General features: G+C 45.9%; 1 protein-coding gene across 2 annotated transcripts in view; it reads right to left on the reverse strand.

Annotated features, from left to right (window-relative positions):
* HACL1 (2-hydroxyacyl-CoA lyase 1) overlaps nucleotides 1–15,299 on the reverse strand; it is a 172,190-nt gene that overhangs the window by 104,351 nt on the left and 52,540 nt on the right. For both annotated transcript variants that reach the window (XM_085630421.1, XM_085630420.1), the window contains exon 5: nucleotides 11,351–11,423. In XM_085630421.1, coding sequence (XP_085486547.1) covers nucleotides 11,351–11,423 — 73 coding nt within the window. The remainder of the gene's footprint in view (nucleotides 1–11,350; nucleotides 11,424–15,299) is intronic.

Below are 15,299 nucleotides of genomic sequence, written 5' to 3' on the forward strand. Positions count from 1 at the left end.
AAGAGAGACTGCACTGTCGTGGACAGTACCTGCTGCATCATATTGCTAGAAAAGGAGAGGGACTGTGCCTGCCATGTCCTTCTGTGGAAATATGGATTTTTCTGGTTAGTTATGTCCCCTATCTTGGACCCCAACAGTTCTATGTGCATGTTACAAGTACATGTATGTTTCCTCCAGTTCCAGTTATGAAGACGCAAATACATGTGCGTCCACCGTTAACATGTCCTCTTTCAGATCCGCCATGAATGGGTCGGATATTCCATTCCTAAGTACGAAAGGCCACCGCCTTTATATGGTTCACTTATGCCATTTTACAGTTCAGGCGAGTAGGCCCTGATTCTGCCATCAAGCCTTTTTCTGCCTTCTGCCTCTGAAAGCTCCAGACTGAGCCTGCATCTGTGACCATGAACTTTGTCTCATTTCTCTGCGCGGCTCACGGTGCCTGACATCAGCTTGCTGCCTGCCAAGAACTGTATTTCACCTTCGAAATTATCTGCTCCGCTCCCTGCCCAATGCATTCCTGTCTAGTAGTTTAAGTAAACATTCTCCCAGCTACCGAGCAAAGGCCCGGCTTCTCTGTCTTTATGCAAGTAATTCATAGCCCTGTTACTATGGAAGATTCCTGCCCTCGCATCTAGTGTAGACACTTAGACGCTTGTACACGCACTAACAGTCAGTATAGTCAGTATAGAATAAGATTCTACTCCAAGAGACCTCTCTTTTGGATAACATAGTTCTTTAAACATAGGATGTTAGATATGATTTGGGATTAGGTTGACTTGACCCTCCAGACATCTGTCGCCGCATGTAGAGCTAAATGTCAAGTCCCCTTCACCCCCTAGTCGCACGTCAATCATACGTCATGCTGCTGCGCGCGCATTTCTGCCAAGTATTTCTGCTGACATTGCGAAATCCTTTCATGGAACCACCCTATTATGACATCACACCTGATGACGTCCCTTTGTTACGCTCAATCACGCCCATTTTCATTACGCATGTATAATGTTATCTTCCTTATCAATTGTTACGCCTCCTGCATTTGCTTTACTGTAATGCCTATTGTATAAAAGTGATTAATTATCAATAATGTATGTACTTCACTTCCTGAACCTTCGTGGTGATGGAACTTGGAGGCCACGATTCGAATCGTCCATTGGAATAAAGCCCATTCCTAACCTCTTATACCACGGATTCTGCCTCTTATTTATTGAGCTATTTTTATTATGTCCTGTATCAAATTAAGTCCCGGTAATTAAATTATTTACCACATGAATGGCGCCCGAACAGGGACACTTTCTCATCTCACGCGCCGGCGGTGCGTTGCAGGCCCGGTCTCCTGCCACAGCTGGACGGACAACAACGCGTACCAGCAGGATTTCCTGTATCTCCCTCCGGTCAAGCGGGGGCGACTGAGGCTGCGATCAACACCCAGACGAGGCGGTGAGAAGTGCGAAGTATCCCGACCAGAGCCTAGCTGAGAGAGCAAGATCCGAGGTATACAGAGGCCCACCAGGTTTCCGATGTCCCGAAGTGTCCGAAGTTTTCGAGTCGAGTCCAGTCCGGTCCAGTTCAGTTCAGTTCCGTTCCGAGGCCTTCCGTTCCGAGCTACCCGGTGAGTACCATTACTGGGGAGGCGTTCTGGCGTGCACATAAGTTGTGCCGGTCCAGACGGGTTTGGGTACACAAATCCGGTCTGCACTGTTTTAGCAGTGTATCTGTACTGTTTAGCAGTATATCTAGTATATCAAGTATATAAATTCAGAATAATTCAGTTAATGCCGAGTATTATGTTTAGTGATTAAGTTTTCTTAGATCGTCATCATCATCGTTGCTCATTTAAATGTTAAATGTTAAATGTATTAATACGTCCTGCATATTGTGGTGTGAATGACTGTTCATTATCGTGGTTTATTGTATTAAGTTTGTTCAAGATCAAGTATCAGACCAGTTCTCAATATGCCGCTCTTTTCGAAACTAAGACAGATCACAACTAGAAAAGGGGTACTCGAAGAAGCTGTTCCCATTCCTCCTAGGGACACTCCAGGGTACTTCATGTATCATAAACACGGCTTAGACGCTATATTATTTCTTGATCTATGGGTAGACTACACTAAGGAATTACCAGAAAGTCAGAGGTGGCCCGCAGCTGGGACCTGGGATGCAGATTGCATCGTGAAAGTAGAGGAAGAGTTATGGAAAAGGAAAGCCAGACAGTCACAGAAAGACGCCGTTGAATTATGGCGTAAAGAATCGTATAGACGTACAGAAAAAGCACGTAGACAGGAAGAAAAGAGTAAAGAGAATTCAAATAAAGTCCGAGAAAATATATTAATTGAAGAAAGTACACGAGTGAAATCAGAACAAGTAGACAGACAAAAAAATGCCCTTATGAAGGGTATGTATCCCCTTCTGGCCGAGGGATTACCTAAGGCTACTCCGGGGATACCAAAAGACTTGCCGCCCCCATTATTTCCAATAAAAGTACATCCTAAGGGGCATCCTAGAACCGCAGAAGATGTTTTTCTTTCCTCATATTTAGATGACGCAGCTCCCGAGTATGCTAACCCCGCCCCACATAGACCGTCGGCCGGGGAGGTTCAACGCCAAGATCCTGTATCTGTATCTTTACAACAACAAAACCTGACACAAATTCCGGCAAGCACGTCCGTTTCCACATCTGTTCCTACAGCTACTTCTATAGCTGTGTCCACACCTATAGTTGCTGTATCGCGTTCTACGAATCCTTTCACGCCCGATACTCCAGACGGGGCTACTGGGGGTGCTACCAACATTTTTTCTACGCCACCCAGAGTAAATAAACTTACCTTTCAAGAATCAGCACATCCACGTACCCCCAAACTCATAAATTCCCGCACGCTTAAGGAACTTCTTATAGATTGTAGATATGACCCTGTGCCCGGCAAAGAGGACGAAATGATCATGGCATCATTACGTATCAGACGAGCCGCGGTGTATTTAGGAAAGCTACCAGGAATGACTATGCATTTAGACAATATATATCATTATGTCCAAACAGGGCGAGATTCTGAAAGTATTAACAGAGCTATGGAATACCAGAAAGTGGAGATACAGGGGGAACTGTTACGTTTCCTCATAAATTGTGTGATCAGAAATCAAGACCGACCGGGGGTAGACCCGGAAACAATGGAAACTCTTACCAGATGGAGCCAGAATATATCAGAAGGGAGACATGATAGGCAAAAATGTATAATAGCCATGTGCAGAAAGATCCGTAAAGAAATAGAACGCCTACACGAAGAGAGATTAGCGGTAGACCAGTTTGAACAAAACGAGGAGGAGGAAGACACGAAAATGAAAATGCTAGTCTCTCAGACAGTTCCAGCTGAAGGACATAAAAAGGGTATGACACATTCCGGTGAGTCAGCAGGACCTGTAAAAGGGACATGCAACTATTGTAAACAGCCAGGACATTATATACACGATTGCCCAGTCCTGAAGCGTAATATCGCCACAGGTAAAACACAAGAAAGACCACGGCCACCTAGACAGGATCAGAATGAACAAGGAGCACCGCAGCATGCACAGTCCATGCCAGCTCCACAACAGTCTATACAGTTTGTGCCAGCTGCACCAGCGCTGCCGGGTGCTGCCACACAAACAACGACACGACAGCTGTACCAGACCGCACAGTATGACTATCCTGATTATCAACGATATGCATGAACCAGCCTAGAGAGGGAAGTTGACTTACCCCTTATCGAGGTCCCCGTAGACCAAGAAGGACCTTATGTACATAGTGAACTATTAGGCCAAGATAGAAAATTTTTACTTGATACAGGGGCAAGTCGAACAACTATAAAACGTAGTGAAGTTCCAGGGGCACCCCTCTCAGGCTCACAGAATATTTCCCTTGGTTTTTCAGGAAAACCTATTGTTAATGAAGTATCACAGCCTCTTCCACTTACGATAGGACCCTTGACCAGAACTACAGATTTATTGCTTACAAAATCATGTCCAGAAAACTTGTTAGGTATAAAAACACTGACAGCTCTAGGAGCTATAATATGTTGTTCTCCGGAAGGAGTAAGATTGTTTTTACGTGATTTCAAAGGGCACTATGTGTCCCGAGACATGGATTCCCGACTGCAGACTTTACCCACACATTTATGGGCACAAGGCCCTACTGATGTTGGTTGCATGAACATTACACCATATCGAGTCACACTAAAGGCAGGAGTGGTACTACCACGAATGCGACAATACAAGTTACCACCAGATGCTGTAATGGCTTTACTGCAAATCATTGACGAGCTTATTGGCCAAGGAGTGGTTGTGGAGACCGACTCCAATGTATGTAATTCACCGATAATTCCGATTCTTAAACGAACTGATCCAAAGGCTCCCCCAGTATATCGATTGGTTATTGATCTGCGCGAATTAAATAAATGTATTATACCACAATACCCCGTAGTTCCAGACATCTCTTCATTACTGACAGCTATTGATTTCGAAGCAACATTCTTTACTGTAATTGATCTCAAGAATGCCTTTTTCAGCGTCCCAATAGATCCAGAAAGTCAATACCTGTTCGGATTTAGTTTAAATGGACGAAGCTTTAAATTCACACGCGCACCCCAAGGATTTACAGAAAGCCCCAGCATCTATAGCCAAGCACTGAAACGAGAACTTGACAGTATACACATGCCAGTCAACACTGCTCTGCTTCAATATGTCGATGATCTGCTGATCACCGCCCGAAGCGAACCTGAATGTGAAAAAGCATCACTGACGGTTTTACAATTTCTAGCCGAAAAGGGGCACAAGGTGTCCCCTTCTAAGCTGCAATTCTGTGTCCAGCGAGTTGTTTATCTTGGACACTCGCTGTCCAAGGAGGGAAGGCAGCTTACACCCGACCGCATTCAGCTAATTGCAAATATGCCAATACCCAAGACACAAAAGGAGGTGCGGGCTTTCATAGGCCTCACTTCATATTGTAGGCAGTGGATCCCTCAGTATGCATTTCTAGCAAAACCACTCATTCAATTGACAACACAGGAGGCAGCCACATCGACTGTCCTCCCTTGGACTCAGGAACACACACTAGCTTTTGAAAGCTTAAAGAAAGCTCTATGCCAAGCACCTGTTTTAGCAACACCATGTTACAGAAAACATGTTACACTCTTTGTTACAGAACGAGAAGGTACTGCCTTGTCCGTACTCACTCAGGAACAAGCAGGATCACACAAACCATGTGCCTATTTTTCTAGTACATTAGATCCCGTAGCTCAGGCTCTGCCTGCGTGCCTGAAATCAGTGGCAGCGACAGCTTTAGCAATCAGACAAAGCGATGCCATAGTGTTAGGACATCCATTGACAGGACAAGTACCACATGCAGTAGAGGTTCTCTTGAACCGAACGCAAACACAACACTTGACCATAGCAAGACTTACAGGTTACGAATTAACATTGTTTCAGCCACATATAGAAATCAGACGTTGTAACACATTGAATCCTGCCACACTTTTACCTGTAATCGGAACAGACCCACTAGCTCATGACTGTATTGAAGTTATTACAATAACGACGAAACCCAGACAAGACTTGACAGATGTCCCATTGTCAGATCCAGACCCGACGTTGTATGTAGATGGTTCATGTATGAGAACAGGTACAGGAGAGTTAGTGGCCGCTTATGCAGTCACAACAGACACTGAAATTATTGAAACCAAGTGTATAAATACCTTGTCCGCTCAAGCAGCAGAGCTCGTCGCTCTGACACAGGCCTGTATTCAAGCCACAAATAGAAAAGTCAACATATACACTGATTCACGTTATGCATTCGGAGTTGTACATGACTTCGGCGTGCTGTGGCGAGAGAGAGGTTATTTAACTTCTCACGGTGCCCACATTCAGCACGGACCCCTCATTCATGCCTTATTAGATGCAATACATCTACCCATTGCAATATCGATTATGAAATGCAAAGCTCATACGAAAATTACTGATATCATTTCTCAAGGCAATGATCTAGCTGACAGAACAGCTAAACAGACTGCTCAAACTCAAACATCCGACATGACAAAGACAATAGTCCAGACACCAACACATTGCATGATGGTTAAGGATCCCGCTCTTGATGTAATTGACATACAGACACATGCTACTCCAGACGAAATAAGGAAATGGACTGAATTAGGAGGGATCCAAACGGATCAAGGATGGATGACGAAGGAAAAATCTGTGTGGTTCCTTCCTGATTCAATGGTCCAAGTCATTATTAACACTGTCCATAGTCCAGCGCATCTAGGAGAGAAAGCTATGCTAGACAGCATTCAACACATTTGGTTCAACAAACATTTACGAGCAGCAGCCAAACAAAAAGTTCGCACCTGTATGATCTGTTGTCAGTTCAACCCAGGAAAAAGCATTCCCGTAGAGCAGGGTGGATTTCAGCCTCCTGATCACCCTTTTGAAATCCTCCAGATGGATTATATCCAGATGGAACGATGTCGAGGATTCAAATATGTTCTCGTAGTTGTCTGTGCTCTTTCCCTTTGGACAGAGGCATACCCGGTTTCAGATTACACTGCCCCGACTACTGCCAAACAGTTAGTTCGAGAATTCTTCCCACGATACGGTTTACCACGTGCTGTCTACTCAGATAACGGCCAGCCGTTCTCGTCCGAACTAATGAAACACGTTTCACTTTTGTTAGGCTATCAGTGGAAATTCCACTGTGTCCGACACCCCGAGGCAGCAGGTCTCGTGGAAAGACATAATCAGACCCTGAAAATTAGATTGTCCAAAATATGCAGGGAGAAAGGTGTCGACTGGGTAGTAGCATTACCAGTTGCACTCTTTTACATGAGAATGGTAGCACACTCTCGAACAGGGCTATCCCCGTATGAGGTGATCTTTGGCAGACCACCAAATATGTGGGGGACGCCTATACCACGTAAAATAACTGATATTGACTGTAATATGCTGACAGATTATTTGGCTTCCTTGATGTCTGCACTACAATCTTGTCGTTCACAGGTAGCTGCAGCTTTTCCTGACAACACTGAGGTGAAACCCCATGACGTAGTTCCGGGGGACCTGGTCTTGGTGAGGAACTTTGATCGAAAGACTCAGCTGGATCCTAGGTGGAGGTCGCCGCAATTGGTCTTGCTCACCACAAGGACAGCCGTGAAGATCGAAGGCAGGAAAGGCTGGGTACATTCAAGTCATATCAAGAAATTTTATGGACTACCATCGGATGTAAAAACCACACCTCGTGTGTCTTCACCCATTGACTCAAAACTTCCTTTGGTTGAATCAAGTAGTCACGAACAATATAAACTAAAACTCAGATCTAACCAGTCGGGCAATTTGATTGTTTAAGTCCTCTCCAAGGTGAAGCGGTTGAATTTGTCTCTGACATGTATCCCTTAGATCTGAATAGAGAAAAAACACGAAAAATGATGAAACGACATGCATACTGTAAATCACTGCGTAGTCATTGCACAGTGACGTTATTAATTTTGTTTTTCTTAAGTCTTTTAATAATTATTGCAAGTATATTGTTGCACATATATTATCCTATTTCTAGACATGTTTATAATATTACTGCTGAACATTCTTTTAGTGAATTACCTCCGCATGAATTGTCTTATAGATTTGCGCTGCGCAATAACACTTTTATTAGTATGTTACATCATTCCCATCAGGTTAGCAATGCTACAAATTGTTGGATATGTGGCCGACTCCCTCCCTATCAGAACTATAAAGGAATTCTACCTCTTTTTCCATACCCGTTCACACACAACGGCTCCTGTGGAGCATGGTTTAGTTTAATTAATTCCTTAGATTCAAATTCTGCAGTTTATCAAGACAACTGGGTATGGGGAAATCTGAACTTAGTTTTACTTAAAGTCTGCCACCCCAACAAGGAGGGACTTCCCAAAAGAACAGGAACTGATCTAGAAAATGAAGTATATGGATTAGGTAATTTTACGCCTAATCTTATGATCCTAAATATCGAATCCGAAGCTACTCCAATTTTGCCCGCCATGTCAGTATTTCCAGTAAAAGGTGAATTATGTGTAAGAAAGAATGGTTCCATAAATATGGGCCATAGTAGATGCACCACTGTAATAGAATTCAGTGATCAAGGCAAGTCGACATTTAGAGCTTCCCGCCATTCCTATTTTATATGTGGTCAGACGGCATATGTACGTTTGCCTCTAGATTGGGATGGTACCTGCTACATTGGATTCCTTTTGCCACCTGTTTTTCTAGCTCCTCCCGATTATCACAGAAATACTCATTTAGTACACAATAGAGAAAGGAGAGATCTCCCAATAGTCGATTACACTGAAACAGCATGGGAAAAATACACAGATTTCAATAAAGGTCTCTTTCCCTATATAGGTACCGTTACTAATAGTAAGCTGATACGTAGATTAACTAGAACCCTTGAAGCAGTAGTGAACGAAACTATTTCCGCCTTAGGCAATTTAACAGAAGAGCAGTCTGCTATGCGGATTGTTGTGCTTCAAAATCGTCTTGTCCTTGACGTCATCCTGGCCGATAGGGGCGGAGCTTGTAGGGTCATCGGATCAAGCTGCTGCGTATTCATACCAGAAAATTCGCCATCTGTATATAAAGCTATAACTCGCCTTCATAAGATTGTGAGCCAGATACACCAGAATCCAGGCACTTGGACTTGGTCCGGGTGGTTTTGGAGCGTGTTATCAGCCTGGGGATGGAGAGTTCTATCCTTCCTAGGTATTGGCCTTCTCATACTATTCAGTTGCTGCTTATGCCTGCAATGTGGACCAGCGATTTGTGGTCTGTGTGCCACATCGTGTATTCCACATCAAGATTTTCGTTCAAGATCCCGGAAAAAGAAAGAAGAACAAATGATGCTATATGAACAGATCAATGGATTAATGAAGATTGATATCTCTTGACGGGCAAGTAGGGGACAAGGAGGGAATGTGGAAATATGGATTTTTCTGGTTAGTTATGTCCCCTATCTTGGACCCCAACAGTTCTATGTGCATGTTACAAGTACATGTATGTTTCCTCCAGTTCCAGTTATGAAGACGCAAATACATGTGCGTCCACCGTTAACATGTCCTCTTTCAGATCCGCCATGAATGGGTCGGATATTCCATTCCTAAGTACGAAAGGCCACCGCATTTATATGGTTCACTTATGCCATTTTACAGTTCAGGCGAGTAGGCCCTGATTCTGCCATCAAGCCTTTTTCTGCCTTCTGCCTCTGAAAGCTCCAGTCTGAGCCTGCATCTGTGACCATGAACTTTGTCTCATTTCTCTGCGCGGCTCACGGTGCCTGACATCAGCTTGCTGCCTGCCAAGAACTGTATTTCACCTTCGAAATGATCTGCTCCGCTCCCTGCCCAATGCATTCCTGTCTAGTAGTTTAAGTAAACATTCTCCCAGCTACCGAGCAAAGGCCCGGCTTCTCTGTCTTTATGCAAGTAATTCATAGCCCTGTTACTATGGAAGATTCCTGCCCTCGCATCTAGTGTAGACACTTAGACGCTTGTACACGCACTAACAGTCAGTATAGTCAGTATAGAATAAGATTCTACTCTAAGAGACCTCTCTTTTGGATAACATAGTTCTTTAAACATAGGATGTTAGATATGATTTGGGTTTAGGTTGACTTGACCCTCCAGACATCTGTCGCCGCATGTAGAGCTAAATGTCAAGTCCCCTTCACCCCCTAGTCGCACGTCAATCATACGTCATGCTGCTGCGCGCGCATTTCTGCCAAGTATTTCTGCTGACATTGCGAAATCCTTTCATGGAACCACCCTATTATGACATCACACCTGATGACGTCCCTTTGTTACGCTCAATCACGCCCATTTTCATTACGCATGTATAATGTTATCTTCCTTATCAATTGTTACGCCTCCTGCATTTGCTTTACTGTAATGCCTATTGTATAAAAGTGATTAATTATCAATAATGTATGTACTTCACTTCCTGAACCTTCGTGGTGATGGAACTTGGAGGCCACGATTCGAATCGTCCATTGGAATAAAGCCCATTCCTAACCTCTTATACCACGGATTCTGCCTCTTATTTATTGAGCTATTTTTATTATGTCCTGTATCAAATTAAGTCCCGGTAATTAAATTATTTACCACACTTCTCAAAGAACGGTCGTCTCCAGAACTCAGCCAAAGCCAAGAGACTCCAACGGCCAGCTGACCGGCCTCCTGTTTGCAGCACAGGGACATAACAGCTGAAGTAGCCTGCTGGGGCAAGTTGGTAGCCTAAAGCCTTCAACCCACTGCCAACCGCCGTCCTGCAGCGCCAGGGACCAGACACACGAAATTACACCAGAGTTCGCTGAGCCCAGAGATGCAGCTGGGACCCGCAGAGGATGAGTTATCGACCCAGGAAGGATTGGCTGGTGACTGCAGTACTGGGTGACTGGTAGTCCAGTGGCGACTGGACTTCTGCCAGCACAGATAGGACTTCGCAGACGTAGACCCTGTGACCAGGATCATCTCACCCCCTTTGCAGTAAGACCCATGTTGACCGCACCACATCTACAGCATCCTTTATCCCTTGCATCAGGATCACTTTTTTAGGAAAGCCCTGCAAAGGATAAAAGTTCATGGAACTGACTGAAGATTGTTTCACCTGCTAAGGTACCTGTTTCTGAACCTTGGTGATCCCCCTGACTGGTTCCTTACTGGAATTGGATGCCTAAAATCACTCCAAGTGGCCCCATTACAGCTAGTCCAAACGTTTTAGTGTTAAAGTTTTTTAGGTGTCAAATTTGCTGAATTTACCAATGTTTGTTCATGGTTGAGTGAAATGCTTTGATTTACTATATCTTGTAAATTCCAAATCTCCAGAAACCTCTGGTGGATTTTTTTCCATTGTGGTGTCTAAAAATATAGTCTACTTTTATAAACTGGTGTCGTATTTCTTTTGTGTCTTGTCAATTTCTTCTTCACTCTTGTTCTGGTGCTGTGTAAATGCTTTACACTTGTTACTTTGTGCAAGCTTTGCTGCTCTGAGCCACAGCTACCCAGGGTTGAGCCGCAGGTTTGACCACCAAAACCGAAGGCTCCTAAAGCGGTTGGTAAGTACATTACACTGTGAGGTTGAACAACTACCCCATATAACACACCCCATTCGTCACAGTAAGGCTTTAACAGGGATACGTGGTGTTCCTGCTCAGGCTCTCTTAGGTCAGAGGAAGAGCAGGACAGAGAATGCAATGCTGTGCTCAGTACCCTCTGCATAGGCACAACGGAGAGGGGATATCCGAGTATCAATCATTCGATGCGGGCAGAACAGTCTCCAGTGGCGGGGCCACATTATGGCGACTTACCTGAGGGAACTCCTGGAACGCCCCCAATGTCTCCTGGTTTCTATCTGAAGAGCCCCCGATAACCAGCACCGGCCTGAAACAAAAACAAGCATCACTTTCATGGAGGAAGGACCACACAAGAACACAGGATGCTTAAAACCCTTAATATGACCTGCACAAATGTGGCAACCGATCCTGAAGCTGCAGTTCAAATGACTCGCCCTGGCAAAACATCTTATGGTTTTGAGCGTTCTGGAGGAAAATGGTTAATCACCTCTCGACTCCAGAACCTGTGGACAGGACCGACAAGACAAGTTATGTTATGTTATGTTAAAATCATTTATAAAGCGCACAGCTGCCCCAACGAAGGGGCGCCCCAGCGCTAGTAGCAGTATCCAGAGGAAGAATAATTAGGCCATAGGGAAGAGAAAGGTCTTAATAGCTTTACGGAAAGAGGTCAGACAGTCCAGGCTGCGGATCTTCAGCGGCAGGGAGTTCCAAAGCTTGGCTGCCAAAAGACGGAAAGACTTGCCCCCAGCTCTCGATCTCTTGACTCTGGGAACAGAAGCTAGCATCAATTCAGAAGAGCGCAGCGTACGACTAGGGATGTACGGGGTGATCAAGTCAGACAGGATCTCGGGGGTGGAGAGTTTAAGAATTTTGAAGGTGAGACAGAGGGATTTGTAGTCAACTCTTTTGGAAATCGGCAACCAATGAAGGCGTTGGACAGCCCTTGCTCCTGAGCATGATCTCGAGAGACCAAGGATGGCGCGAGCTGCAGAGTTCTGAGTACGTTGAAGACGATTCAGTTCCGCCTTATTGGCGCCTAGCAGCAGAGAGTTGGCGTAGTCTAGTCTCGAGAGAATAGTGGCCTGGACTATAAGTTGGCGTGTAGCCGGGTCAAAGAACCGGAGCGTGGGTCTTAAGGCACGTAGAAGACCAAAGCAAGTGGCAGCTATTTTTTTGGTGTGTTCTTGAAAGCTCAAGGTCGAATCGAACAGAAACCCGAGGTTCTTTACCACCAATTTGGGGGAGGGGGCAGGTCCCAGGGATGGAGGCCACCAATGGGAGTTCCAGAGCTCCCTGTCCCTGCCTACCAGAAGACCTCGGATTTACTGGCATTCAGCTGGAGACAATTCTCTGTCAGCCAGCCCGCGATAGCCTCAAGGCCTATCTGGAAATGAGAGGCATCGTGAACATGGTCGTCCGAGAGAGCTACCATAAGCTGGGTGTCGTCCGCGTAAGAAACCATGGAAAGACCATGGTGATGGGCGACTGCAGCTAAGGGTTGTACGTAGAGGTTAAACAGGGCCGGACTTAGCGCCGAGCCCTGTGGAACCCCCTGCTCAATGGGTTTGATGGAGGAAGCAAAAGGGGGGGCAAAAACTTGAAAAGATCTGTCTGTCAGGAAGGAGCGGAACCATTCAAGGGCAAGATCTTTTATTCCGGCTTCTTCTAGCCGGCGCAGGAGGATCCGATGGGAGACCGTGTCGAACGCGGCACTCAGGTCAAGCAATACGAGTGCCGCTGTTTGGCCTTTATCAAGGATGGAACGTAGGTTTTCGCTCACAGCTAGAAGGGCGGTTTCTGTGCTGTAGCCCGCACGAAATCCATTCTGGGATTGGTCTAAAATCTTATTTTTGATTATATGATCAGAAAGAACTTTATTGGCATGTACCTCCGCTACTTTGGCCACCCACGGTAGAAGAGAGATCGGTCGAAAATTCTCGGGCTTGGTGGGGTCCAGAAGGGGTTTTTTCAGCAGTGGAAGTACCTTGGCCTGTTTCCAAGCCAGGGGAACCAGAGCCTTGCTGAATGAGGAATTGATGGTCGAGAGTAGAGGCAAAAGGAGAACCGAAAGGCACTCTCGGTATAGAGCTGGTCTCATAGGGTCGAGAGGAGACCCTGATTTGACTTTGGTGCTGAGAGCAAGGAACTCTTCTTGTGAGATAGGAGGGATGCTCTCCAGGGAGGAATAAGATGTAGAGATTGAGAGATGTTCTGGCATCCCGGGGCGGTTAGAGAAAGATTTGTAAATATTTGCAACTTTTCGAACGAAATAGGATGCCAGTTCTTCGCATTGTTTTCCGGAGGTGATATGCGAAGTGAGTGGATCTTTCCTTTTTTTCAGATCATTGAGGATCTTGAATATGCATTTTGTGGGGTTGTTGCTGGAAGCAATCTGATTAGTGAAGAAGGCAGTACGGGCTAGCCGTATGGCTTTGTGGTAGCTTTTGATAGCGGCCTGATATTGTTTCTTCATTAAGGGACAATAGTCCTTGCGCCAGGCTCGCTCGCTATGTTTGCAGGCGCTCCGCATAGCGGCAAGGGAGTCCATGTACCAGGGATTGGAGCAGGAGTCACGTCCCTTAGACCATTTTGTCAGAATAAGGGAGTCAAGTGCCGCATAAATCCACTCACGGATAGCATTGTAGGCTTGTTCAGGGTCGAGGTTGTCAAGGGTGGGAGGGCTGGAAGACAGGAAGGCCAGAAGATCCTCCAGTTTCAGTTTGTGCCAGCTACGTTTAAACATGGCCCTAGTCGCAACTCTAGGAGTGGTCGCCACCTGTGGAAGGAGAATAGTAATAAGGTAGTGGTCGGACCAGCAGGCAGGGCTAGGGGGTTTGACCTGGAGGGAAGGGATATTAGAAAACACCGGATCTAATAAATGTCCAGCCAAATGAGTGGGTTCCAGCACCAGTTGTTTAAGTTGACACGCTTCAAGATCAGCAAGCAGAGAGCTGACGTCCGAATCTAGATGGTGATCGAAATGAATGTTTAGGTCGCCAATAAGGGTGAAATTGGCTGTTCTGGTAGCCAGAACATGAACAGCTTCCATGATGGCTACTTTAAATTCAGTGGAGGGGCCAGGAGGATGGTAGACCAAGAGGCCAGAGAATGCGAAGTTGGCATTAAGTGAAATGGAGAAACGGGCACACTCTGAGCCAGCAATGTCCTCGCGAACGAATGTGCAGTGGAGGGGGGTCTTAAAGATAACCGCCAGACCACCACCTCTGGTTCCTCTATTGATAGTGTGGATGTTAAAACCCGGAGGAAGAGCAAGTCCAGGTTCAACAACAGTATCGGCCGTGAGCCATGTCTCGGTAACGAAGAAGACATCTGGAGATTCTGACTCAATGAGATCATAAATTTCGTTGTAGTGTTTAACTAAAGAACGCGCATTCAGGTGGAGTATTTTAAAGGGAGTTTTGATAGGAATGGGAGCTGCGGGTAGACGAGAGGTGTACGAATTGTACCTGCATCTGTTACAGCAGAAGGGTCCCTCCGGAGATAAACAATGACCTACGCTGCACAGGGGAAAACTATGTCCAAAGGATAACAGAGAATCCCTGGTGTACCTAAGCGATCCGGGCGTGCACCCAGCAGCATGGCTGGCGGCGTACCGGCGCGGACGGGCTTGCCTTAGGCGTGCCTACGGCGCGCCCGCTGCACGCCCGAGTGAGCGTCCGCTTAAGTACTGGCATGGAGGGGAAAAGCTAGTGCGGGCCAGGAGTTACCACCAAGATGGCGTCCCCCCTGCTTCCACACGAGAAGCTGGAGTGCCGATCTGATGGTGTCCCTGGTGCAAATGCCTTAGAAAAGTGCAGGTAAGCAACACAAAGCGCAAACCCCGCGGACTGAATTACAAATGATTTTAAAAGCTGGTAATACCCCCAACAATTAAATATGAGTAAAACAGTTTAAAAACAATAAAAAATGAAAATAGCAGCAAGTAACTTAGCGTCAAGCTCTACCTGCCGGCTCATGCCTCAGGAGACTACAGTGGCGGGCCAGAGTGAGCGTCCGCTTAAGTGCTGGCATGGAGGGGAAAAGCTAGTGCGGGCCAGGAGTTACCACCAAGATGGCGTCCCCCCTGCTTCCCTGCTTCCACACGAGAAGCTGGAGTGCCGATCTGATGGCATCCCTGGTGCAAATGCCTTAGAAAAGTGCAGGTAAGCAACACAAAGCG

The sequence above is a fragment of the Triturus cristatus genome, chromosome 10, assembly GCF_964204655.1.
Source record: "Triturus cristatus chromosome 10, aTriCri1.1, whole genome shotgun sequence".
Lineage (NCBI taxonomy): Eukaryota > Metazoa > Chordata > Amphibia > Caudata > Salamandridae > Triturus > Triturus cristatus.